The sequence below is a fragment of the Aegilops tauschii genome, chromosome 1, assembly GCF_002575655.3.
Source record: "Aegilops tauschii subsp. strangulata cultivar AL8/78 chromosome 1, Aet v6.0, whole genome shotgun sequence".
NCBI classification, from domain to species: domain Eukaryota; kingdom Viridiplantae; phylum Streptophyta; class Magnoliopsida; order Poales; family Poaceae; genus Aegilops; species Aegilops tauschii.
The window spans coordinates 64,048,300-64,075,084 of record NC_053035.3 but is presented as its reverse complement, the minus strand read 5'-3'; the positions used below and the strand labels follow the sequence as shown (position 1 = coordinate 64,075,084).

The window sequence follows — 26,785 nt, the reverse complement described above, 5'->3', positions numbered from 1 at the left end:
CGTACTTTAGTTAATGGACTTTAGAAAATACGCAGAATAAAGGTTAGCGTGTAATCCGCTTCAAATTGGCATCGGATAGGGACTGAAACGTTTTTTAACATGTAGTTGTACTTTTCCCATTTTTTGTTTGCGTGTTAAATTTCCATCACACTGACATGCTATGCACATGCCGACCCGAACTCTTTAAAAAAAACTTGTCTCTTCTTTCGAACTTTTTATTCATGTTTCCAACTTCTTATCACGCACATGTGTACGTGTCAAGTATTAAGCAACAACTTATTATCCCCACTAACAACTAATACAATTCACACACCTACAACTATATTACGAATATTTGCCGTAGCAACTACAAATATTTACGTATACTACCGGGGCAAATAACAATAATCGCACACAAAATTTATTTCACATCGAAACATATTAACAAATACTACCGGAGTACCTACGAAAAATAAAATGTGGGCTGAAATATACCCTTGAAGCGTGCGTGCGAACGAAGAACGACGAACGACGAACGACGAACGAAAAACTGCCGGTGCTCCGGCTCCAACGAAGAACGACGAACAACAGCTTCACCTCCACCACACTGCCCCAACTTCACCACCACCACACTGCCCCAACTTCACCACCTCCACCTCCACCAAAATGCTCACCACGACCATCATGAGCTACCCCATCAGTAAATCGAGACCTCTTTTGGCTGCCCTAAATGAGTTGAACCCATTCACGGTGCCAAAATCGCGAAAATCTTGCTCATTTAGGTGTATAAATGGGTGCCATTTTTCTGTAGAGAGAGGAGAAGGGAAGAACACAGAGAACAGAAGAAGAAACGAGCAAGGGGAGAAGAAGAAGGGAGGAAGGGGAGGATAAGGCACGGGCCGGCCAGCGCGTCAGGTGGCAGCACCCTGTCGGCCAGCAGCTGGCCGATCGGCGGGCGGTAGGCCGACAGGGGCGCACCACGCCGACAGCCCAATCCCTCCCCCTCGCGACGTGGCCCGACCAACCAGAGGCCGCCGCGTGCCAGCCGGGCCTGCAGTCGGCCTGCTGCTAGCCGATCGGCCTGCTGTGGGCCGATTAGGCCCAGTCGGCCTGCAGCGGGCCGATGATGTATTATTTTTGAAAATAATACTTTCGACGTATTATTTCTGTAATTTAATTAAAAAATGTATTATTAAAAAAATAGCCATATTTCACACGGCGCCATCTCCTTCACCATTGTGCCACCACCTCAGACACGTAAGCATGTAGATCCACCTAGGGGTGGGTTAACTAGTTGCTCGGCTCGCTAAGCTCGGGGCTATTAAACCTCAGCTCGATGTGCTTAACAAGCAAAACCATGCCAAACTATGTTTGTTTGAAGCTCGAGAACTCTCGTTAATACAACGGGTTACACCTTTTTGTTTTGGGTGCAAAGTATAAGGGCCTACGGGACAGAGGTGCAGCTATGAGATGCCCTAGTTAGTGCCACCTATGGGCTGGATTGAGTCGATTCGATGGAATAGATAGGTTGCGATGTCAATTAACATTGTCACTTCAGATAAGAAATATGTGATGTGTTATATTAGGAGCTTAACAAGTTGATCGTGCAACTCGGTAGCTTGTTCGGTAAGCTCATTAAGTTTAATGAGCTAAAACCAATGATTGACTTGGTAAGCTTGACACTTTAACGAACCAATCTAATACTATTTTTTTATGAATGAAAACTACTTGAAGGATATTTAGCAAATACTCCCACTACCAAAACGTCATATATTTAGGAACCAATGAAGTACAAACATTTAAGTAGGGGCGGAGACAGAGCAGATACAGTGGACATCACTTTTTAGTGTTACCATATCCTATACCTACACACAAACTGAACACCATTGGTGGATGATGATGCCAATATTCTAAACAAAAGCCAGTCACAATAAATGGAAATTTTCGATAAAATATCAGTGGACGCTTGCAATTTTTTCATCCAAATATACATAAAAGGGCAAATGCTAGAGCATGGCGTCTCCACTATGGCCTTTTAGCAATTCACCGGTCATCACAGGTTCACAGCACATATATTAGGTAAAAAGGGATGCATTGATAATTTCAGAAACAATCCCTGTGAGTAATCCAATTTTGGCAAAAGGAGACTAACATTTCTGCAAGCAGATTGACCCAGGGTCATTTCATAAAATTGAATCAAACGTAACATAATCAACACTAACCAATCAACCTAGATCATTTCATAAAATTGAATCAAACACTTGCCAAAGTAACACATGCCTAAATAATTTGATGCAAACATATATATAGGTTCCATGTCAAGATGTTATTACAAATCACCCAAAGATACGCACAATCCATTTGCGCTCCCCCACACATCAATGACATTGTTCTTATCCATATCCACTGGCTAGGAGCATAGGAAGATTACAATCACAAAATAAGTACTAATAATGGTCTAGGATTACATAAGCAACACGAATCAAACCATAATTAAACATGAACCAAACAAACTGGTAGTACTAGTATTCTTCAGCAGCAGTAGATGAGCAGCAACCACATCCATGGTGGTCCAATGCAGTGGCATGACATGTCTTGGCGGCTCTTGGCTCAGAACTGGAACGCGTCGGGCATGCCACCGGCGGCGGCCAGCTGGGGCGCGAACGGGGACTGCCACGGGCGGAGCAGCGGGTCGGGGATCTCCGGGATGTCCACGGGAGCGCCGGCCACCTGGAAGATCTCCAGGACGCCGCCGAGCGCCTGCAGCCGCCCGGCGAGCTCGCCGTGGCGCGCGCGGAGCACGGCGTTCTCGCCGTCCACCTTGGTCAGCTCGGTCGTGTAGGCGCCGATCTGGGCCTCCACGCGCGCGTTCTCGGCCTGGAGGCGGCTGGCCTCGGTGATGAGCTCCTCCATCCGCTGCTGCTTGCGCGCGCGGGACCGCCTCGCCGACTCCCTGTTGGACAGCATCCTCTTGCGCTTGCGCTCGTCACCGGCGGAGCCGCTGCCGCTGCCGCCGGCGATGTTGCTCTCGGGGCTGGAGCTCCGGCGCGATGGCGACGACATGGTCGGTCGGGTTCTCGATCCAAGAACCAGGAAAAAGATCTCTTTTCTTTGATGGCGGGAAGGAAGAAGACAGGAAAGGGGAAGAAACGGAGCTGGATCTAATCAACTAGAGGCAGGATGGATGCGGCGTTGTCGAGGGGCGAGGAGTTCATGAGAAGTCGTAGAACCAGTAGAGGAAGGCGACGGAGAAGGAGTGGGAGCGGCAGCGGACGCGCAGCTTCATCGGGGGACGGCGGCCGTCAGAGGAAGGGGAAGGTAAACATGGGTGGTGCGGGGAGGCTCTCTAGATCGGATCTGCGACGAACTCCTCCCAAGACCAAGGAGTCGAGGCTAGAATGTGACAGAGCTCAGGGGCTTATTTGCAACGGAACGGGGAGTAGACTGTAAGGAAAAAAGAAGCTACAGGGACTGAAACGTAAGAACGGGAAGGGAGAAAGAAAGCAGGACTTAGCTGCAAATCGAAGGCAACTCCGGGGGCTCTAATGCATAAGAAGGTAGAGATGATGGGGAAGGTTTCTAAGCGCTGGGAGAGGGTCTATTTATAGGTGGAGCGGAGGGCATTCTGGGTATTTTTGGAAATGGGGAAGGTGGGCGGCATTTTCTGGAGGACAACCTGTCATGGGCTATTTTTTAACTTTAAAGATATCTATTGCACTTTTGCAAATCCACACGCAGGAAAGGAGGATATTCGCTATGTCTCCATCTAATTACGCCAAAGTCCTACCGAGCAAACATCGGTTCTTTTTTTTTTTCGATCGGTCAATACACACAGCAGTAAACGGTTTTTTTTCTTCATATTACAACTTTTTGTTTGCCAGCGGCTAGGCAACAGATGCGTTATTTCAGATGCAGCATAGAACATTCTCAACTAATCCATGAAAAGGTCGGTAACTAAGCTTTGTACAAAAATGTAAATAAGTTTGCTAGAATTCGGGGAGGAAGTACGATTCCAGAAACTAGTATGCAGATTATAAAATTAAAAGTGAAATAACCCAAGATTAGCCAATGTAGAGTCCAGGGCAATTTCAACATAGTTTTGCAGGTGGTGTGGCAAATTATTCACACGCCATTACAAATTTTGAAAAATGTATACTTTTTTGGTGAAATTTAGAGAAAAAGATGCTTTCAATAAGTTCATTTTATAGAGAAACAAAAGGAAGGGAAATCAAACTGAATTGCGAACCAACCAGTCGTTGTAAAAGACGTCGAAGGCATTTGCGGCTAATCTTTCAGAACAACATAAGAAATCATGTATTTAACGAGGGTGGAAACGCAAAGCCACACGTGAGGGAAGCAGCCCATTGATTGACCAAACCGAAACGATCGACGCGGCCAAAAAAGCTGTGACGGTGACCCCTTCACGCCTTCACGCACATGCCCCCAGCTGTTCATGGTCCTTAAAGTCCTTCCAAACTTTGTAAATATCTAATCGACAACTAATACCCACTGTAATAATAAAAATAGTGCCAAATTTGCCCATGGATTACATGTTTCAAATGCAATCCATATCCTCCATGGAAGGGGAAGACGGTAGGAAGACGTCAAGGCCAAGGCCAAGAAGCGTGTAGCGTCGGTCGACCGGTTGATGTCACGCATATAAAATCGCCTCAAAACCAGCAGAGAGCAAACGCAAAGCAGCTGTTTTGGTTGTGTAAACAGAGGTTAGATCATGAACCATTGAGGGCATTGGCCAACACGTCTTTTGTCATAGAATACTAATCACTTACTAGTGCTAACCAGCATATTGGCAGGTACGTTCCCCTGCACACAGAAAATTTTGGAGCGAGTTTTATTTCCAAAGGCGTAATAGTTGTTTACTGTAGTTTATATACATGAAAAATAAGTTTTTTTATAAAGACATGAAAAATATGTTAGTAGATCACGAGGAATGCATTAAAAGTTTATGATATTGTGTAAATAATTTCCACATATGAAAAAGTTATTGAGTGAATAGAAGCAGGCACCAATGTGTATCCGGATTGGCTGAGGTTGACAGGGACCTTCTTTCCCCGGAGCATATTCTAGCTCTAGATGCCCACCTCTTTTCTTTTCTTGTCTCTTGGAGTTTATCTCTTGAAGCTAGGCTAAACCCGGTCTAAGAAGAAAAGGAGAAGAAAAAGAAGGTCCTCGAAACTATATGCCTTTTTTCTTGTGCCGCCGGTCCTCGTGCGTGCCCTTGCCGCCAGGGCTGGTTTGGAAGCTTCCCTGGTGGTAAAGCCCGCTCCATCGAAGGAGTTAGCAATTGGTTAATTGATTTTTTTTAAAGTTGGTTAAGTGTGTTTTAAGGCGAAGCATGCCAACCCCGTTCGTGGTCACGACGTCGCATCGTGCGAACGAGGTGCATCCACAAGGAACCGGCCGGAGCCGGAGACGGTTGCTTTTTTCTTCTTTACCCCTCCATTGGACATTCGTGCACCCCAGTTCACGCGTGCAATATTAAATCGATCCAAGCGCACGTAAGCGTGCACTGGTGTTAAAGCGCATTCTTTTACAGTTTTACTGGCGGATTCATTTTCTTAATAATTGTTGTCGTTCCCTTTTTCTTTATGAGGATATTGGTGTCGTTCTCTTTCTGTGGTTTCTAACGGTAAATTCTAGGAGTGTTGACTTTGTCTCCTCTTGTGATCTCCTGGCCACATTTTACCTTGTCGACAAAAATAGTCACGTTTTACTTTTTATTAGTTCTGACGGCTTCTATCTTATTTTTATTATTCTCTGACTGACAAGGGTAAATTCACACAAAAATATACTGTACCTTGAAAGAAAATGGCAAAGCCGAATGGTGGAACCATGTCTTGGGATGATGCAGTGGCTGAATAGACTCACAACTCATTATCCTATTTGCTAGGGTTGTACTCCCTGTTCCTAAATATAAGTCTTATTAAAGATTTCAATATAGACTACATAAGTAGCAAAATGAGTAAATCTACACTCTAAAGTACGTCTATATTCATCTGTATGTAGTTTATATTGGATCTCTAAAAAAGACTTACATTTAGAAACAGAGGGAGTATCTGAAATTACACAAGAGCGATATGGTGCAGCTAGGTGGATAGAAAGCTAGCACAACGCCCGTGCCTTGGTATGAAACTATAAAAACAAGGATGGTTCACAATTAAAAAGACAATAATAATATAATGAAAGATCTTTAGGCAGTTGCTATATAATTGGATTTGGACCAAGAGAATCATTTTGAGTTGGAGTCACATTTTTGCATTTGCTACTTGTATTTTTCACAAGACTGGTGTTCTCACATTAATTAGTAGTATTATTTATTTGTGCTTGGTATAACAAGTGAGTAAAGATGCATTTTTGTATTCATGTCTTTTGGATGGGTGATAGTCCCATGTGGTAGAAGTTTATTTGTTTATTTGTATTGTGGGTCCCATATATGAACTCATCATCAACTCCAACCTTTATAAGTAGGAAAAATATAATATGTAAAAAATGATAACAATTACACCGGACCTACGCAATGGCACAATATCACAATCAAAAAGGTAATTTCAAAGAGCAAGTAAAAAAGAAAGAGAGCAGATGCGACCAATGATGCGCAACAAAATAGCTGGGGCACCATGTACAATACACTACCATGAGTAAGGCTCTCCGAAAACAACATCTTGAGAAAAGGAACGCCCCAAGCCCCACCGTCACCGTATCCAACCGCACGTAAACATGGCCATTGCCACATGCAACCAATGACACCATTGCACGTCCAACCAATGAAGGTCGGATCTAGAGTTTTCACCCTGAAGCTGGAGACCCAATATTTAAAGTGCACCACCAAATCGAAATAACCATGTGTTGTCCTCACCACTTGTTGAAGAAGGTGTCGTGGCATGGAGGGGTACACCCACACATCATGATTATATAGGAAATCCGTATTATCCCATGGCAATACATGCCCGAAGACAGCCGCTCATGTGCATAACCTTGTAGTGGGCATCACCACGCGTCAAAAGCCATGCATGCGAATACATACCGCCGCACTATGCGAAGAGTCAAATGTCTTCATGGGAGCCTCAACACCTCATCCACACGTGCTCTAGAGCCATTGCGATAGGGGCTAACGACGCCAGAAAATTGGCAAGCGGTAGCCACACCATCCCCGACCCACTACATCGCTGCTTTGCGCCACCATCGTTGATGTCGCATCGCAGCAAAAGCTGCCTACCAACTCCCGAACAGTTGCTGGACCACCACCGGCCAGATCATATGAGGCGGTGATCCGTCGTCAACCGTCGTTATTCAGATCAAGGGTGCCCCAATCCACCGCGAAGATCCACATCGGCCGGCGTTGGTGGTCTCACGTCGCACCTCATAGACCTCCCAGAAATGTCGGGGATAGAGCGACGACACCGTGTTAAGGGCAAACCACCGCCACCGCAAGGGTGGAGGGAGTGTTTGGACGACAAGTTTTACAAAGTTTCATAGATTTGAGATAAATTGACATAATTTTGCATGCTTCTAACTAGTACGCCTCAAGGTGTTTGCTGATCTACTTGTTATGTCATCCTACCAAATTGATCTATCTTTTCGGTATGTCAAAGAAAAAAACTAGGGTAAAAGCTTCCACTATGTTTTTTTAATTGATTTCCACAATGTTACAATAACGGGTAAGGTCAGCTAAGATTTGTAACTTGGGTAAATACCGTCAGAATGTCACAACTAGGATGTAAAAAGTACGTAATATTTTTTACTCCTTGGTTGGGGTCTTCTCAACTGTCTCTTTAGTAACAATTTATTTGGTTTCAATCAGAATATTATTTGAAATATTTGTTATTTTAAACTCTGAATATAACTTTATTCATTGTGTATGTTTCTATTTACCTTTTATCAATGTAAAAACGAAAATAGCTAATGGAGATCGAGCTACATTGAGCCCTTAATTAAAAAAAATGAAATCATTTTTTAGGTCTTAAAAAATGCAACAAAAATACACACATAGTGTCAGAGAACGTAGTATTTCAAAAAATTTACCTACGATCACGCAAGATCTATTTAGGAGAAGCATAACAACGAGCGGAGAGAGTGTGTCCACGTACCCTCGTAGACCGAAAGCGGAAGCGTTTAGTAACGTGGTTGATGTACTCGAACGTCTTCGCGATCTAACCGATCCAAGTACCGAACGCACGGCACCTCCGCGATCAGCACACGTTCAGCTCGGTAACGTCCCTCGAACTCTTGATCCAGTTGAGGCCGAGGGAGATTTCCGTCAGCACGACGGCGTGGCGACGGTGATGATGAAGTTACCAGCGCAGGGCTTCGCCTAAGCACTATGACGATATGACCGAGGTGTGTAACTGTGGAGGGGGGCACCGCACACAACTAAAAGATCAACTTGTGTGTCTTTGGGGTGCACCCTTCCCACGTATATAAAGGGGGAGGGATGAGGAGGCCGGCCAAGGTGTGGAGCGCCAAGGGGGGAGTCCTACTCCAAGTAGGATTCGCCCCCCTCCTTTCCTATCCCCGCTAGGAGAAGGGGGGAAGGAGGAGGAGAAGAGAAGGAAAGGGGGGTCGGCCCCCCAACCCTAGTCCAATTCGATTTGGGCTTGGGGGGGGGGGCGCCTCCACTTGGCTGGTGCCTCCTCTCTTCCACTAGGGCCCATGAAGGCCCATTAACCCCCCAGGGGGGGGGGTCCGGTAACCTTCTGGTACTCCGGAAAGTACCCAAAACACTTCGGAACCATTCTGGTGTCCGAATATAACCTTCCAATATATCAATCTTTATGTCTCGACCATTTCGAGACTCCTCTTCATGTCCGTGATCTCATCCGGGACTCCGAACAATCTTCGGTCATCAAAACACATAACTCATAATACAAATCATCATCGAACGTTAAGCGTGCGGACCCTACGGGTTTGAGAACTATGTAGACATGACCGAGACACGTCTCCGTTCAATAACCAATAGCGGAACCTAGATGTTCATATTAGCTCCCACATATTCTACGAAGATCTTTATCGGTCAAACCGCATAACAACATACGTTGTTCCCTTTGTCATCGATATGTTACTTGCCCGAGATTCGATCGTCGGTATCTCAATACCTAGTTCAATCTCGTTACCGGCAAGTCTCTTTACTCGTTTCGTAATGCATCATCCCGCAACTAACTCATTAGTCACATTGCTTGCAAGGCTTATAGTGATGTGCATTACCGAGAGGGCCCAGAGATACCTCTCCGACAATCAGAGTGAAAAATCCTAATCTCGATCTATGCCAACTCAACAAACACCATCGGAGACACCTGTAGAGCATCTTTATAATCACCCAGTTACGTTGTGATGTTTGATAGCACACAAAGTGTTCCTCCGGTATTCGGGAGTTGCATAATCTCATAGTCATAGGAACATGTATAAGTCATGTAGAAAGCAATAGCAATAAACTAAATGATCATAGTGCTAAGCTAACGGATGGGTCTTGTCCATCACATCATTCTCTAATGATGTGATCCCATTCAACAAATGTCAACACATGTCTATGGCTAGGAAACTTAACCATCTTTGATTAACGAGCTAGTCAAGTAGAGGCATACTAGGGACACTCTGTTTGTCTATGTATTCACACATGTACTAAGTTTTCGGTTAATACAATTCTAGCATGAATAATAAACATTTATCATGATATAAGGAAATATAAATAACAACTTTATTATTGCCTCTAGGGCATATTTCCTTCAGTCTGCCACTTGCACTAGAGTCAATAATCTAGATTACATAGTAATGATTCTAACACCCATGGAGTCTTGGTGCTGATCATGTTTTGCTCGTGAGAGAGGCTTAGTCAACAGGTCTGCAATATTCAGATCCGTATGTATCTTGCAAATCTCTATGTCTCCCTCCTTGACTTGATCACGGATGGAATTGAAGCATCTCTTGATGTGTTTTGTTCTCTTGTGAAATCTGGATTCCTTTGCCAAGGCAATTGCACTAGTATTGTCACAAAAGATTTTCATTGGACCCGATGCACTAGGTATGACACCTAGATCGGATACGAACTCCTTCATCCAGACTCCTTCATTTGCTGCTTCCGAAGCAGCTATGTACTCCGCTTCACACGTAGATCCCGCCACGACGCTCTGTTTGGAACTGCACCAACTTACAGCTCCTCCATTCAATATAAATACGTATCCGGTTTGTGACTTAGAGTCATCCGGATCAGTGTCAAAGCTTGCATCGACGTAACCATTTACGACGAGCTCTTTGTCACCTCCATAAACGAAAAACATATCCTTAGTCCTTTTCAGGTATTTCAGGATGTTCTTGACCGCTGTCCAGTGATCCACTCCTGGATTACTTTGGTACCTCCCTGCTAAACTAATAGCAAGGCACACATCAGGTTTGGTACACAACATTGCATACATGATAGAACCTATGGCCGAGGCATAGGGAATGACTTTCATTTTATCTCTATCTTCTACAGTGGTCGGGCATTGAGTCTGACTCAACTTCACACCTTGTAACACAGGCAAGAACCCTTTCTTTGCTTGATCCATTTTGAACTTCTTCAAAAACTTTATCAAGGTATGTGCTTTGTGAAAGTCCAATTAAGCATCTTGATCTATCTCTATAGATCTTGATGCCCAATATATAAGAAGCTTCACCAAGGTCTTTCATTAAAAAATTCTTATTCAAGTATCCTTTTATGCTATCCAGAAATTCAGTATCATTTCTGATCAACAATATGTCATCCACATATAATATTAGAAATGCTACAGAGCTCCCACTCATTTTATTATAAATACAGGCTTCTACAAAAGTCTGTATAAAACCATATGCTTTGATCATACTATCAAAGCGTATATTCCAACTCCGAGATGCTTGCACTAGTCCATAAATGGATCGCTGGAGCTTGCACACTTTGTTAGCACTTTTTGGATCGACAAAACCTTCTGGTTGCATCATATACAACTCTCCTTTAAGATATCCATTAAGGAATGCAGTTTCGACATCCATTTGCCAAATTTCATAATCATAAAATGAGGCAATTGCTAACATGATTCAGACAGACTTAAGCATCGCTACAGGTGAGAAGGTCTCATCGTAGTCAACTCCTTGAACTTGTCGAAAACCTTTTGCAACAAGTCGAGCTTTGTAAACAGTAACATTACAAGTAGAGGCATACTAGTGACACTCTGTTTGTCTATATATTCACACATGTACTAAGTTTCCGGTTAATACAATTCTAGCATGAATAATAAACATTTATCATGATATAAGGAAATATAAATAACAACTTTATTATTGCCTCTAGGGCATATTTCCTTCAGTTTTGTTGCTCATATTTGCAACTCGAATCAGGGACTATGGATTAAACGAAGATTGGCTAAGGACGAGGTGACGATGCGCGTGGGAAATGGTTCCAAAGTCGATGTGATCGCGGTCGGCACGCTACCTCTACATCTACCTTCGAGATTAGTTTTACACCTGAATAATTGTTATTTGGTGCCAGCGTTAAGCATGAACATTATATCTGGATCTTGTTTGATGCGAGATGGCTATTCATTTAAATCATAGAATAATGGTTGCTCTATTTAAATGAGTAATATCTTTTATGGTCATGCACCCTTGAAGAGTGGTCTATTCTTGTTGAATCTCGATAGTAGTGACACACATATTCAAAATATTGAAGCCAAAAGATGCAGAGTTGATAATGATAGTGCAACATATTTGTGGCACTGCCGTTTAGGTCATATTGGTGTAAAGCGCATGAAGGAACTACATTCTGATGGACTTTTGGAATCACTTGATTATGAATCACTTGGTACTTGCGAACCATGCCTCATGGGCAAGATGACTAAAACTCCGTTCTCCGGAACAATGGAGCGAGCAACAGATTTGTTGGAAATCATACATACTGATGTATGTGGTCCGATGAATGTTGAAGCTCGCGGCAGGTATCGTTATTTTCTCACCTTCACAGATGATTTGAGTAGATATGGGTATATCTACTTGATGAAACATAAGTCTGAAACATTTGAAAAGTTCAAAGAATTTCAGAGTGAAGTGGAAAATCATCGTAACAAGAAAATAAAGTTTCTATGATCTGATCGTGGAGGAGAATATTTGAGTTACGAGTTTGGTCTTCATTTGAAACAATGCGGAATAGTTTCACAACTCACGCCACCCAGAACACCACAGCGTAGTGGTGTGTCCGAACGTCGTAATCGTACTTTACTAGATATGGTGCGATCTATGATGTCTCTTACTGATTTACCGCTATCGTTTTGGGGTTATGTTTTAGAGACGGCTGCATTCACGTTAAATAGGGCACCATCTAAATCCGTTGAGATGACACCTTATGAACTGTGGTTTGGCAAGAAACCAAAGTTGTCGTTTCTTAAAGTTTGGGGCTGCGATGCTTATGTGAAAAAGCTTCAACCTGATAAGCTCGAACCCAAATCAAAGAAATGTGTCTTCATAGGATACCCAAAAGAGACTGTTGGGTACAACTTCTATCACAGATCCGAAGGCAAGACATTCGTTGCTAAGAATGGGTCCTTTCTAGAGAAGGAGTTTCTCTCGAAAGAAGTGAGTGGGAGGAAAGTAGAACTTGATGAGGTAACTGTACCTGCTCCCTTATTGGAAAGTAGTCCATTACAAAAATCAGTTCCTGTGACTCCTACACCAATTAGTGAGGAAGCTAATGATGATGATCATGTAACTTCAGATCAAGTTACTACGGAATCTCGTAGGTCAACCAGAGTAAGATCCGCACCAGAGTGGTACGGTAATCCTGTTCTGGAGGTCATGTTACTTGACCATGACGAACCTACGAACTATGAGGAAGCTATGATGAGCCCAGATTCCGTGAAATGGCTTGGGGCCATGAAATCTGAGATGGGATCCATGTATGAGAACAAAGTGTGGACTTTGGTTGACTTGCCCGATGATCGGCAAGCCATTGAGAATAAATGGATCTTCGAGAAGAAGACTAAGGCTGACGGTAATGTTACTGTCTACAAAGCTCGACTTGTTGCGAAAGGTTTTCGACAAGTTCAAGGAGTTGACTACGATGAGACACTCTCACCCGTAGTGATGCTTAAGTCCGTCCGAACCATGTTAGCAATTGCTGCATTTTATGATTATGAAATTTGGCAAATGGATGTAAAGACTGCATTCCTGAATGGATTTCTGGAAGAAGAGTTGTATATGATGCAACCTGAAGGTTTTATCGATCCAAAGGATGCTAACAAAGTGTGCAAGCTCCAGCAATCCATTTATGGACTGGTGCAAGCATCTCGGAGTTGGAATAAATGTTTTGATAGTGTGATCAAAGCATATGGTTTTATACAGACTTCTGGAGAAGCCTGTATTTACAAAAAAGTGAGTGGGAGCTCTGTAGCATTTCTAATATTATATGTGGATGGCATATTGTTGATTGGAAATGATATAGAATTTCTGGATAGCATAAAAGGATACTTGAACACGAGTTTTTCAATGAAAGACCTCGGTGAAGCTGCTTATATTTTGGGCATCAAGATCTGTAGAGATAGATCGAGACGCTTAATTGGACTTTCACAAAGCACAAACCTTGATAAAGTTTTGAAGAAGGTCAAAATGGTTCAAGCAAAGAAAGGGTTCTTGCCTGTGTTACAAGGTGTGAAATTGAGTCAGACTCAATGCCCGACCAATTCAGAAGATAGAGAGAAAATGAAAGGTGTTCCCTATGCTTCAGCCATAGGCTCTCTCATGTATGCAATGTTGTGTACCAGACCTGATGTGTGCCTTACTATTAGTTTAGCAGGGAGGTACCAAAGTAATCCAGGAGTGGATCACTGGACAGCGGTCAAGAACATCCTGAAATACCTGAAAAGGACTAAGGATATGTTTCTCGTTTAGGGAGGTGACAAAGAGCTCGTCGTAAATGGTTACGTCGATGCAAGCTTTAACACTGATCCAGATGACTCTAAGTCACAAACCGGATACGCATTTATATTGAACGGTGGAGCTGTCAGTTGGTGCAGTTCTAAGCAAAGTGTCGTGGCGGGACCTACATGTGAAGCGGAGTACATAGCTGCTTCGGAAGCAACCAATGAAGGAGTCTGGATGAAGGAGTTCATATCCGATCTAGGTATCATACCTAGTGCATCGGGTCCAATGAAAATCTTTTGTGACAATACTGGTGCAATTGCCTTGGCAAAGGAATCCAAATTTCACAAGAGAACCAAGCACATCAAGAGACGCTTCAATTCCATCCGCGATCAAGTCAAGGAGGGAGACATAGAGATTTGCAAGATATATATGGATCTAAATGTTGCAGACCCGTTGACTAAGCCTCTCTTGCGAGCAAAACATGATCAGCACCAAGACTCCATGGGTGTTAGAATCATTACTGTGTAATCTAGATGATTGACTCTAGTGCAAGTGGGAAACTGAAGGAAATATGCCCTAGAGGCAATAATAAAGTTGTTATTTATATTTCCATATCATGATAAATGTTTATTATTCATGCTAGAATTGTATTAACCAAAAACTTAGTACATGTGTGAATATGTAGACAAACAGAGTGTCACTAGTATGCCTCTACTTGACTAGCCCGTTGAATCAAAGATGGTTAAGTTTCCTAGCCATAGACATGAGTTGTCATTTGATTAACGGGATCACATCATTAGAGAATGATGTGATTGACTTGACCCATTCCGTTAGCTTAGCACTTGATCGTTTAGTATGTTGCTATTGCTTTCTTCATGACTTATACATGTTCCTATGACTATGAGATTATGAAACTCCCGAATACCGGAGGAACACTTTGTCTGCTATCAAATGTCACAACGTAACTGGGTGATTATAAAGATGCTCTACAGGTGTCTCCGATGGTGTTTGTTGAGTTGGCATAGATCGAGATTAGGATTTCTCACTCCGATTGTCGAAGAGGTATCTCTGGGCCCTCTCGGTAATGCACATCACTATAAGCCTTGCAAGCAATGTGACTAATGAGTTAGTTGCGGGATGATGCATTACGGAACGAGTAAAGAGACTTGCCGGTAACGAGATTAAACTAGGTATTGAGATACCGACGATCGAATCTTGGGCAAGTAACATACCGATGACAAAGGGAACAACGTATGTTGTTATGCGGTTTGACCGATAAAGACCTTCGTAGAAATGTGGGAGCCAATATGAACATCCAGGTTCCGATATTGGTTATTGACCGAAGACGTCCCTCGGTCATGTCTACATAGTTCTCGAACCCGTAGGGTCCGCACGCTTAACGTTCGGTGACGATCGGTATTATAAGTTTATGTGTTTTGATGTTCCCAAGGTAGTTCGGAGTCCCGGATATGATCACGGACATGATGAGGAGTCTCGAAATGGTCGAGATATATAGATCGATATATTGGATGACTATGTTTTGACATCGGAATGGTTCTGGGTGAGTTCGGACATTTACCGTAGTACCGGGGGGGTTACCGGAACCCCCCCGGGGAGTCAATGGGCCTTAATGGGCCATAGTGGAAAGGAGGAGGAGGCGACCAAGGTGGGGGCATGCCCCCCCAAGCCCAATCCGAATTGGGAAGGGGGCCGGCCCCCCTTTCCTTCTCTCCTTCTCCCCCTTCCTTCCTTCTCCTACTCCAACTTGGGAAGGGGGAATCCTAATCCCACCGGGAGTAGGACTCCCCCCTTGGGCGTGCCTAGGAGGCCGGCTCTCTCCCCCTCCTCCACTCCTTTATATACGGGGGAGGGGGCACCCCATAGACACACAAGTTGATCATTGGTCTATTAGCCGTGTGCGGTGCCCCCCTCCACCATAATCCACCTCAGCCATATCGTTGCAGTGCTTAGGCGAAGCCCTGCGCCGGTAGCTTGATCATCACCGTCATCACGTCGTCGTGCTGACGAAGCTCTCCCTCGACACTCTACTGGATCGTGAGTTCGTGGGACGTCACCCAGCTGAACGTGTGCAGATCGCGGAGGTGCCGTACTTTCGGTACTAGGATCGGTCAATCGTGAAGACGTACGACTACATCAACCGCGTTGTCATAAAGCTTCCGCTTACGGTCTACACTACAAAAAAAAGAAACATCCGTGACATTTAGGGCCGAACGAAATTTTTTCTGTCATACTTATGACACTTCTATGACGATAATTGTGACAAAACCCAGTTTCATCATAGATGTGGCGGGCTCCTACTTCTATGAAAAAAAAGCATGACAGAAAATGGGCTTTTCGTCCTGGGCGGGCCGGAGACGCAGCTGCATGACATTCTTTGGGCTGTCCATGACGAAGAAAACCGTGGTAGAAGCGAGGGCGAGGAAAATATCGGGGGAGTTCCCGGTTACGGTGGGTGGTCGGGGGCCGAGCGATGCGCGTTTCTCTCGTACGTACGCGCGTGTGTGTGAGGCGTTGCGCTCTAACTGCACCCGAGCGAGGCATTGGGCTCTAACTGAACTTGAGCGATTGCACTGGCTACGCGTTACTGAACCCGAGCAATTGATCGATCCCTTGCTGTTAACTGAACCCGAGTGATTCCTTCGCTACTGCTGCTAACTGAAGTCGACCGAACACTGTTGCCTCCTTCCCTTGATGAACAGTGAGCGTTGTTGGGGGGTTTGGATGCACAGTTCCCGGTGGGGGTTGGATGAACAGGACCCCATGGTAGTAGAGGCTGTTGCCGCTAGATGAATAGTACCACGATCGATCGAGCCGGTGGATGAACAGGACCCCGTGGAGGGCTGGATGAACAGGACCCCATGGAGGGCTGGATGAACAGGACCCCGTGGAGGGCTGGTTGAACAGTAGCCGGTGGAGGGCTGGATGAACAGTAGCCCATGGAGGGGTGGTTGAACAGGACCCCCGTGGAGAGGGCTGGTTGAACAGTAACCGGTGGAGGAGCGCGCGGTGGAGGCTAGATGAACAGGAGCCCGTGGATGAACAGTCGCAGGTGGAGCAGGCTGGAGGAGGTCGACGGTGGATGAACAGTAGCCCGTGGAGGCTGGAGGAGGTCGACGGTGGAGATGAACAGTATCCCGTGGAGTCCCGTTTTGCGGTACGCCACACCCCTCCCGATAAACAGGACCCCCGTTATGACCGTAGCGCTCCAACACAAGTCCGTTTCCTCCGTTTTGCGGTACGCCACACCCCTCCCGATCAACAGGACCCCGTTTCGACCGTAGGAGGTCCGTTTCCTCCATTTTGCGGTATGCCAAACCCCTCCCGATGAACAGGATCCCGTTTCCACCGTGGCCGGTGGAACACAAGGTCGTTTCCTCCGTTTTGCGGTACGCCAGGCCTCATTTCCATCGCCTGTTCCGTCCAAGCTGGTTGGCTCCCTATGAACAGCACGCGTTCCGTTGCCTCCTGATGAACACGACGCATTCCGTTGCCTCCCCATGAACACGATGATGACGCAGTTTCTCCGTTCCGACCCAGCCACAGCCATGTACACGAGCCCTGGCCGTATGTATGAGCGAGTAGGCGTTCGAGACTCCGCCCGTATGTATGTACGTGGCCGTATTTACTTTCTTGCACCCTGGCCGCTGTACGTACGTGTACATGCTACGTGCGTGCCTCTACTACCACACGTGCGCGCCTCTACTACCACATGTGCGCGCCTCTACATCGACCAGTATGTACGTACACGTTCGCGACCAGAATGACAACGCTACGTACGCTTCGAACGGGTGGGTCCCGACTGTCACGCACTTCCTTGTGTGCGAAGATGTAGCTGGTGGGTCCCAGCAGTCTGCGAGGCGAATCAGTTTTTTTGCCCATAATATGGACGCACTTCCTTGCGTGCGAAGATGTAGCTGGTGGGTCCCAGCCATCAGGGGAAACGTTTTTTCGTGAAATACGGTGGCCCGTCCGGTGGGTCCCCGCTGTCAGGTGGAGGAATCATTATTTTCCGCGTAATAAGGAGGCACTTCCTTGCTGCGGCCGTGGACCCAGCTGTCAGCCTCTCCACGTACAGTACTCTTCCGATGGAAGTCGTTCCTTGACCACGTTGACCACGCCGTGCCGAGAGCACCAGGGCGGTGGACGACAGCGAGGCCTAGGAAGGGGACGACGCGGAGCCGGGCAAGACGCGGCAGTGGATGCCCACGCGGAGAGGAGTACGAGGGTTCATTGGTTCGGCTGCGGTGTGAGGCTGCCGTCGCTGCAGGGCCTGGCCAGCGGTGGAGTAGTAGGGGGCGGTGAGGCCTCCGCGGCATCACAACCGGCCACGGGAAGCAGGAGCACGCGGCACGACCGGCGCTAGTTTGGGCGGCTGGAGCAACAAGACCAGAGGTTGAAGAAGCACTACCACCGTTGGATGGACATCGTACGGTCACTGGAGCTAGAATCGTTCATATTGACTAAGTTGACAAATCCCTCCGTCCCCGTCATCTTAGTAGGCCCACAAGTCAGCCTCCCACAATGGTGGGTCCCAGCTAGTAGGGGGAGTATTCATTTTTTGTGCGTAATAAGGAGGCACTTCCTTGTGTGCGAAGATATAGCTGGTGGGTCCGAGCTGACAGCGGGGGGAACGCTTTTTTCAAGAAATACAGAGGCCCTTCCGGTGGGTCCCAGCTGTCAGGTGGAGGAATCATTATTTTGCGCGTAATAAGGAGGCATTTCCTTGTGTGGACCCCTATTGTGAGCCTCTTCCGATGGCTGTTGTTTGTTGACCATGTTGACCTCGCCGCGCCGAGAGCACAAACGCGGTGGACGAGGGCGAGGCCCAGGAAGGGAACGACCCGGAGCCGGCGAAGCAACCGCAGCGGATGCCCACGCTGAGGGGTGTACGAGCGCTGACTAGTCGGCTGCGGGGTGAGGCTGACGTCACCGGAAAATAACAGGATGTGCGGGTGTGTAGAGGGATGGCCTGGCGGCAGCACAACCAGCCATGGGAGGAGGCAGCAGGCAGTCCCGCCGGCGCTTGTTTGGGCGGCTGGAGCAGGAAGATCAGAGATTAAAGAAACACGGCGGCCGTTGGATGGACATCCAACAGTCACTGCTCTGTGTTGACTAAGTTGACAAAGCCTTGCGTACGCGTAAAAAAAAATTAGGACAGCGTCATCGTCAACCTAGTAGGCCCAGAAGTCAGCCTCCAAATATGTGGAAAACAACATACAACCCATTAGCCATTATTTTCAATAATTTACAGCCCATTTGCTAATTCTTAAGGATATTTGAAGCCCATATTCTTTTTATTAGCATTACAGACCATATATTCTGGGCACTGTTGAAAAATTCAACGAAATTTTTCATATTTCGGTGGGTTCCGAACTCTTTTAATCACGAAATTTTGAGTCGCGTTAAAAATATTTTTTTTAAAATTATATCAAAATAAAATTCAAAAAACAATTCTCCGCAAAAAAATGAATGAAATTTAAAATCTTAACTGCAAGATGCCCGTGCGTTGCACGAAACATGAAGATGCATTTGTATGAGTAGTTTATCTTGTGGGAGAAAAGACGATCTTTTAATGTAATTGCCAGTTGGCTTTGGTTTTTATAAGAGTAGAGAGTAGAGAAATCCAGAAAAAAAGATATTTTAATGTAATTGCCGGTTGGCTTTGGTTTAAAAATTTACAGCCCATTTCTTACAACTTATAGCCCATTTTCTGGGGAAGCCCATTTCTTACTACTTTACATCCCTACCTCCTCATCATGAAAAATTTGCTGCCCAGCAGGGCTGAGAAAAGCAAGCAGGCCTCGGCTTTGGTGTTCTCCAAAAAAAAGAACTGGGCTAGCCATTTTCAGAAAGAAAAAAGATATCAACTGGGCTGGTCATGTGCTTAAATAAAAGCGTAAGCGTGGGCTAGACGGGCCACAGTCCCCGCACAACGCACAGTTGAGCTCCGTCTCTGAAACTAAAAAAACAACTGGGCCCCTGGTGTTATCCGCTCGTTGTGTAATTTTAACAAATCCGCCGCCGCGCCGGCCTATGCATCGCCGGGGTGAGATGAGACGCCGATGACTTGTCCTGGCGACATGCCGCCGTTGGTGAACTCTGCGTCCCGCTTGCTGAAGTCGACCACGTCCTCGTCGTCGGCGCAGCCCTCAAGGTTGTAGTACTCGTAGTAGTGGCTGCGCCAGAGCTCGCGTTGGTACTCCACCGCCGATTCCTCGATGGACAGACTCTTCTCTACCTCGACCTCGACCACGCGCAACTCCTCCTCCCAGCGCTCCTCGATCTCCGCCGCCTCCTGCATCTCCAGCTCCCGCTCGGCGACCTTATGAGGAAGTAGGTGCTCCATGGCCACCGCCGCCTTTTCAGACATGGGTTGCATGCTGGAGTCTGAGGTGGCCTGGAATATCTTGGCGTGTGCATCATCGATCTTGGCGTGGATGGCCTCGACCCGGGCCAGGGCAACATCGGCGGCACAGACGGCAGCTCGAGCGCTCTCGACGTTTGCAGCCGCCGTCGCAGCAGCAGCTGCAGCCGTCTCGGCTGCCGCAGACGCCCTCTCGACGGAAGCGGCCGCGCTCAATGCGGATGCGGCGGCACTCTCGGCGTAGGCGGCCGCGCTCTCGGTGCAGGAGGCGGCGCTCGGAGGGGGGGGGCACGACCATCGTACGGGCCTTCACGAAGCGTTTCCACGGCGTCATCTTTGCAAGAAGGGGGTGCGGGAATGGGGTTTGGGATTCGTGGATTCGGGGATTGCCGGCACTGGAGCAGATGAGCCGGCGAAGCTTAAGGAGGGAGACTTAAATAGACCCAGATATTTTCATCGCAAACGGTTCCTAAAAAACAACTGTGTGTGATGTTGTACATATTTTTTATTAGCTGTGAGAGACGAATTTGGAGTAAAGTGGCAACGGATGGTGTTCTAAATGAACGAGAAATTTTGTAGTACTAATACAACTGTCATGTCAAATTTTGGAAAATTTCAGGGGTCATTTGACCTTTTAAGACATTTAAGTGATTTTCTAGCAGTGAGGAATTAGGAGGAAGTATTTTTTTGGCTTGTAATAACGAGGCACCTGCTTGCATAATGCAATGACCCTGGTGGGTCCCTACTGTCAGCCTCTCCACGTACAATCATCTCCTGATTCCTCTTGGTTGTTGACCATGTTGACAACACCAGACGGAGGCGGGCACGGCGAGCGAACCAAGGCGGAGAACGACGGCGAGGCCTCGGACGGGAAGGAAGAACAGCCGTGGAAGATGCGGCAGTGTAGTGGCAGGTGGAGGGGAGTACGACGGCAACAACGTGCAACTCAAGCTTACAAATGGTACAAAAATCCCAAGGATTAATTGTTCATCAAATTTTTAGACAAAACCCAGATTGAACATGGCAGTAACATCTAACCCAACCACTCTTTTTCGCAGTCACAAACAAATGGATCGGTCTGATCCATAAAATCAACATCTTGTGCATAAAAATTTATTGCACGATGAGTACAACTTTTTGTAAATAGAAGCGGCTATATCTCCCACGTGTCGAGGCACGACTTAGAGGCATAACCGCATTGTGGTTTTGTCGCAAGAAGGGTCATCTTCACACAATCCCATGTAATGAACAAGAATGGGATAAAGAGTTGGCTTACAATCGCCACTTCACACAATACATAAATAAATCATACATCAAACAGAGTACACACATAGGTCCGACTACGGAACCAAAATAAAAGAAAACAACCCCAAATGCTAGATCCCCGATCGTCCCAACTGGGCTCCACTACTGATCATCAGGAAACGAAACATAGTAACGACCAAGGTCCTCGTCGAACTCCCACTTGAGCTCGGTTGCATCACCTGCACTGGTATCGTCGGCACCTGCAACTGTTTGGAAGTATCTGTGAGTCACGAGGACTCAGCAATCTCACACCTGCGAGATCAAGACTATTTAAGCTTATAGGAAGGAAAGGGTAGTGAGGTGGAGCTGCAGCAAGCACTAGCATGTATGGTGGCTAACATACGCAAATGAGAGCGAGAAGAGGAGCAACGGAACGGTCGTCAACTAGTAATGATCAAGAAGTGATCCTGAACTCCTACTTACGTCAGACATAACCCAAAAACCGTGTTCACTTCCCGGACTCCGCCGAAAAGAGACCATCACGGCTACACACGTGGTTGATGCGTTTTAATTAAGTCAAGTGTCAAGTTCTCTACAACCGGATATTAACAAATTCTCATCTGCCACATAACCGCGGGCACGGCTTTCGAAAGATAATACCCTGCAGGGGTGTCCCAACTTAACCCATTATAAGCTCTCACGGTCAACGAAGGATAAACCTTCTCTCGGGAAGACCCGATCAGTCTCGGAATCCCGGGTTACAAGACATTTCGACAATGGTAAAACAAGACCAGCAAGACCACCCGCTGTGCTGACAAATCCCGATAGGAGCTGCACATATCTCGTTCTCAGGGCACACCGGATGAGCAAGACGTCGGGTTGGCATAGACCTTGGTTGCCCAGGGGGCGCCGGACATCGCTCGGTTTGGACCAGCACTCGAAGGAGCACTGGCCCGGGGGGGGGGGGTAAATAAAGATGACCCTTGAGTCTGCAGAACCCAAGGGAAAAAGGCTTAGGTAGTCAAATGGTAAAACCAAGGTTGGGCCTTGCTGGAGGAGTTTTATTCAAAGCGAAATGTCAAGGGGGTCCCATAAATCACCCAACTGCGTAAGGGACGCAAAATCAAGGAACATAACACCGGTATGACGGAAACTAGGGCGGCAAGAGTGGAACAAAACACCAGGCATAAGGCCGAGCCTTCCACCCTTTACCAAGTGTATAGATGCATTAATAATATAAGAGATATTGTGATATCCCAACATAAACATAATCCAACATGGAGCAATCTTCATCTTCACCTGCAACTAGCAACGCTATAAGAGGGGCTGAGCAAAAGCGGTAACATAGCCAAACAATGGTTTGCTAGGAAGGGTGACAAAGGTTAGAGGTGGTTTCATGGCAATTTGGGAGGCATGATATAGCAAGTGGTAGGTAGCGCAGCATAGCAATAGAGCGAACAACTAGCAAGAAAAGATAGAAGTGATTTCGAGGGTATGGTCATCTTGCCTGAAATCCCGCTAGGAAGAAGAACGAGTCCATGAAGAAGACAAACGGATGTAGTCGAACGAATCCTCGCAACTCCGGAACGAAACCGAAGCTAACGAGAGAAGAAAACCGGAAAGAAGCAAACAACATAGTAAACAACCATCACATAAGCATGGCATGATGCAAAAACAAGTATGATGCATGTCCGTTTTAAATATGCATGGCATGGCAAAGTGCACCAAACAACACTACAAATTAAATGGAGCTCAATATGCAACGAGTTGCATATTGAAGAAACACCACATCAATTATTTAGTTCTCTCTCGTTTATGTACGCAACAATATTAAATGTTGATTAACATGGCAAGAGGTGAAGCATAAGTAAACTAACTATTTAAGCAAGTTAAATGAGGCCGGAAACAATAAACAACAATTCCGGAAAATCCTCATGTCCATATTTTAGATTTAGTACTGTTCTGCCTAAAACCATATTTTATTGTTGTTAAACAGTAAAACAAGGTGCACCATGTTAAACTAGGCATTTTTCTAGACAATTTACATATATAGTTTATTTAATTTGGAGCTACGGTTAATTAGTTCTGAATTAAATCATTTTAACATGGCATTTTAGCAAATTTAACCAAACAGCATGTTTAAACATTTTAACATAGATGAAAGTAGCAGATTATGAAACTAGATGAAAAACTAAGCATTTTACATATATAACTTATTTACAAATGATGCACGGTTTGTGAGTTATTAAATGCATGATCTAGAGGGACTTTTCTGAAAACTGGCGTTCTCCGGATTATTAGACAAATTCGCAGACAGAAAAAAAAAACACAATCGGGCTGAAACTGCTGGCCCAACAGTGCATAGGAGAGGGCACTGGATGCTGCTCACCATGGGCCATGGCCCAGCTGGAGAGGAGGACGCCAGGCAGGCCGGATCTAGCGCGGCTGGGCCTTGGCCAACAGGCGAAGGGGAGGCAGCCCAGGTGCGTGTGGTCGGTCGTGGGACTTGACGCGGTCAACCTGAGCGAGGAGCGAAACGAGGCGCTGGTTCAGCCGAGCGAAGCAGAGGGCGGTTCGATCGACGCGAGCGATGCGCTCGATCTGGAGCAGGGGAAGCAAAGGCCAGCGACGCCGTGGACTTGCGGCGGCGCGGAGCTGCAGCAAGGTCGTGGGGGTGCGGATCCGAGCGGGAGGCGCCGAATCTGGCGGAGCACGGCGAGCTTGGGCTTGCGGGCGCCATGGCCGACGAGAGAAACTCCTGCGAGAGAGAGAGAGAGATGTGTGAGAGAGAGAGAGTGAGGAGGAGGGACCGAGGGATTGGGCGCGATGGGGCCGGCCTGAGGTCGAGGTCGCTGGATGACAGGCTCGCCGGGGTGGCGTGGTGCCGAGGGGCTCGTGCTCCTGGACGAGAGGACGCTCGGGCCCCGGGAGCAGAGGAGGTGGCGGTGGAGGCTTCGGTTGCTGGTGGCGGGTTCATGCACTCGAGGAGCTCCTCTCCTCGGGCGCTCGGGTGTGAGGGGATCGGGAGTAGGCTGCCAGTTGGGGTGATGCATAACACGAGGGAGGCGGGGTGGCGCTTTGGATGGATGGATTTGATGGGTGGCGGCTGAGGCTGATCCGAGGAGGAACGAGGCCGAGAGGAATTTTTGGATTGGGGGTTCGGGCATCTGGAACGAGGAGGAGGGAGAGCGCTGGTTGGGCGGCGCTGAGAGCAAGGTGGTTGGTCGGGGAAGGATCCCGAGGAACAGGGTGAGTGGGTGGCGGCGCAAGGAGGGGAATAGGTTTAGGCTAGGGTTGGACTGATTTGGTAGGTGGTGGTCTTATATATAACAAGTGAATTTTTGATAGGGGCATTTGGTCCCTCCGATTAAAATCGGACGATCGAGAAAATAATAGGTAGGGAGTCCAAATAAGAAAACGGAGATGTTTTGTAGATGTTTGGGATGATCCAGACCCAACGGTGATGACTGAGCGGGTCAGGTTCGGGACAGGTTTCGGACGCATGCGAGAAGGGGTTTTGTGCACTGTGCATAGAGGCTCAGACGGTCGGACAACTAAAGAACGGTTGGTCTCGAAGGGACAACGAAGGCAACAGGGAGAAGCGGGAACTACGAACGGACCACGAGTTTTTATGAAAACCTGTGGATGCAATGCGTATGATGACATGATGAATGCAACAAACAAAAATAACATGCGGTAACAATGCAAAACATGGAAAGCGTCTGGAGCGTCGGTCTCGAGGCGTTACACCGAGCACGTTTAGAAGCCCATTTGTCCACCTAAAACTTCTTTTTTTGCTCTTCAACGTGCCCGTCCGTGTGAAATCTCTTGCGGTAAAACTTAAGCCTCAGGGACAATAGTAACCTTGCATTCAACAGGAAGAATGTGACAAAGCTTCTGTTTGCCTGGTTGGATGCATATCCTTCCATCGTTATTGTCCTCAAACAAATGTCATGAGAACTGAGAAAATACTGGTGCTTATTACGCCACAGATTGGTTATACATTTTTGTCCATGTACTTCCAGTATCTAAGTAGACATGAAGATTTGAAAAGAGTTAAGGTCTAAAAAAAGAGTATGTCGAAAGAGTAATAGCTGAACGGTTAATTCTAGTACAATATATATAGTCTTTCAATGTGCATGAAATCATCACCTCCATATATAAATTCTCCAGAGACCGAAAGCATCGCAGCAAGCGAATAATTATGTTCAGATCATAACTATACATTCCGATATATAAGATCTTGACAGAATCCAGCAGCATTGATAGGCTATCCATGGACGAACTCTTCATTGAGCATATAACATAATATTAGTACCCAAAGTGTACTCCAAGATGATATAAAACTTATGCGCACAAATGAAAAATGCAGCTTATGATTACAAATGTGTAGATGATAATATGCGGTACCTGAAAAAGTGAGGAGCCAAACACCAACTTCTTGTGATCATTAAACGGATCACGAATTACACCCAAGGTCCCTAGTTTGGGCGCAGAGATGACAATTATTTGCGAAGGTTTATAACAATTATCAAGGAGCAACCTTTCAAGTGAAGGGGCATCTTCGATGATGAGCTGTTGTCCTTCAAAACAAATTCCAATGATTTTAAGGTGAGGCGACTTTATTTGGAGACAACTGATAGGGATTTCTATTCCCAAAACAATCAGCAAGCGCTCCAGGGCAGGGCAACTGGAGTGGATGATGCTGTGCAGTGAGACCTCTGACAGATAAACCACCACAAGCGAAAGTCTTTTTAGCAGTGGGAGTCGAAGCATTTGTACCAGATCGTCTGGTAGATGGTACCATGCGAAGGTGGCGGTGTGGAGTGAGGAGGAAAACCGCGAGATGGACAATGGTGCTGTGGGCATGAATTCTTGGTATATTCGTGGTATGAAACTTTCGTGGTAATGGTAGAACTCAAACTGCTGGAGTTTTCCGAATTCAGGGGATGTCAGCCAAGCGTCCACCGTGGCGGGTATGGATAGCAGGTAGCGTGTCGGGATGCAGAGGCGTTGAACGGGGCCCTGCTGGTGAGAGGAGACGATGGCTCTGAGGAGATCAAATTCAGGAAGGACAGATATCCGACGACAGTCGAGATTGAGGGGCGCGGTGCGCCATAGAGGGCGCCACCGAGTTGAGAGGACTTGTGTGCGGCAGCAATCCTTGGTGGGGAGAAGCGAGATGATCTCCTCAAGGATGACGTCCGGGAGATCGCTGATGCGGTCCACCAGAGATTCTACCGGTTCCTCAGATCCGGGTGGGGGGGGGGGCTCGCCGCTTCTCCCCACGATGCTGGG

At 46.6% G+C, this 26,785-nt stretch overlaps 1 protein-coding gene across 1 annotated transcript; it reads right to left on the bottom strand.

Annotated features, from left to right (window-relative positions):
• Nucleotides 1-2,264: 2,264 nt before the first annotated feature.
• Nucleotides 2,265-3,571, bottom strand: LOC109743749 (bZIP transcription factor 53). The gene has a single exon (XM_020302838.4). It carries the CDS (start codon nt 3,040-3,042, stop codon nt 2,590-2,592), a length of 453 nt encoding a protein of 150 aa, XP_020158427.1. The 5' UTR covers nt 3,043-3,571; the 3' UTR covers nt 2,265-2,589.
• Nucleotides 3,572-26,785: the final 23,214 nt, after the last annotated feature.

What these genes read in the sequence shown, in the direction of transcription:
- LOC109743749 (XM_020302838.4), bottom strand. Translation starts at nt 3,042, where the DNA reads ATGTCGTCGCCATCGCGCCGGAGCTCCAGCCCCGAGAGCAACATCGCC.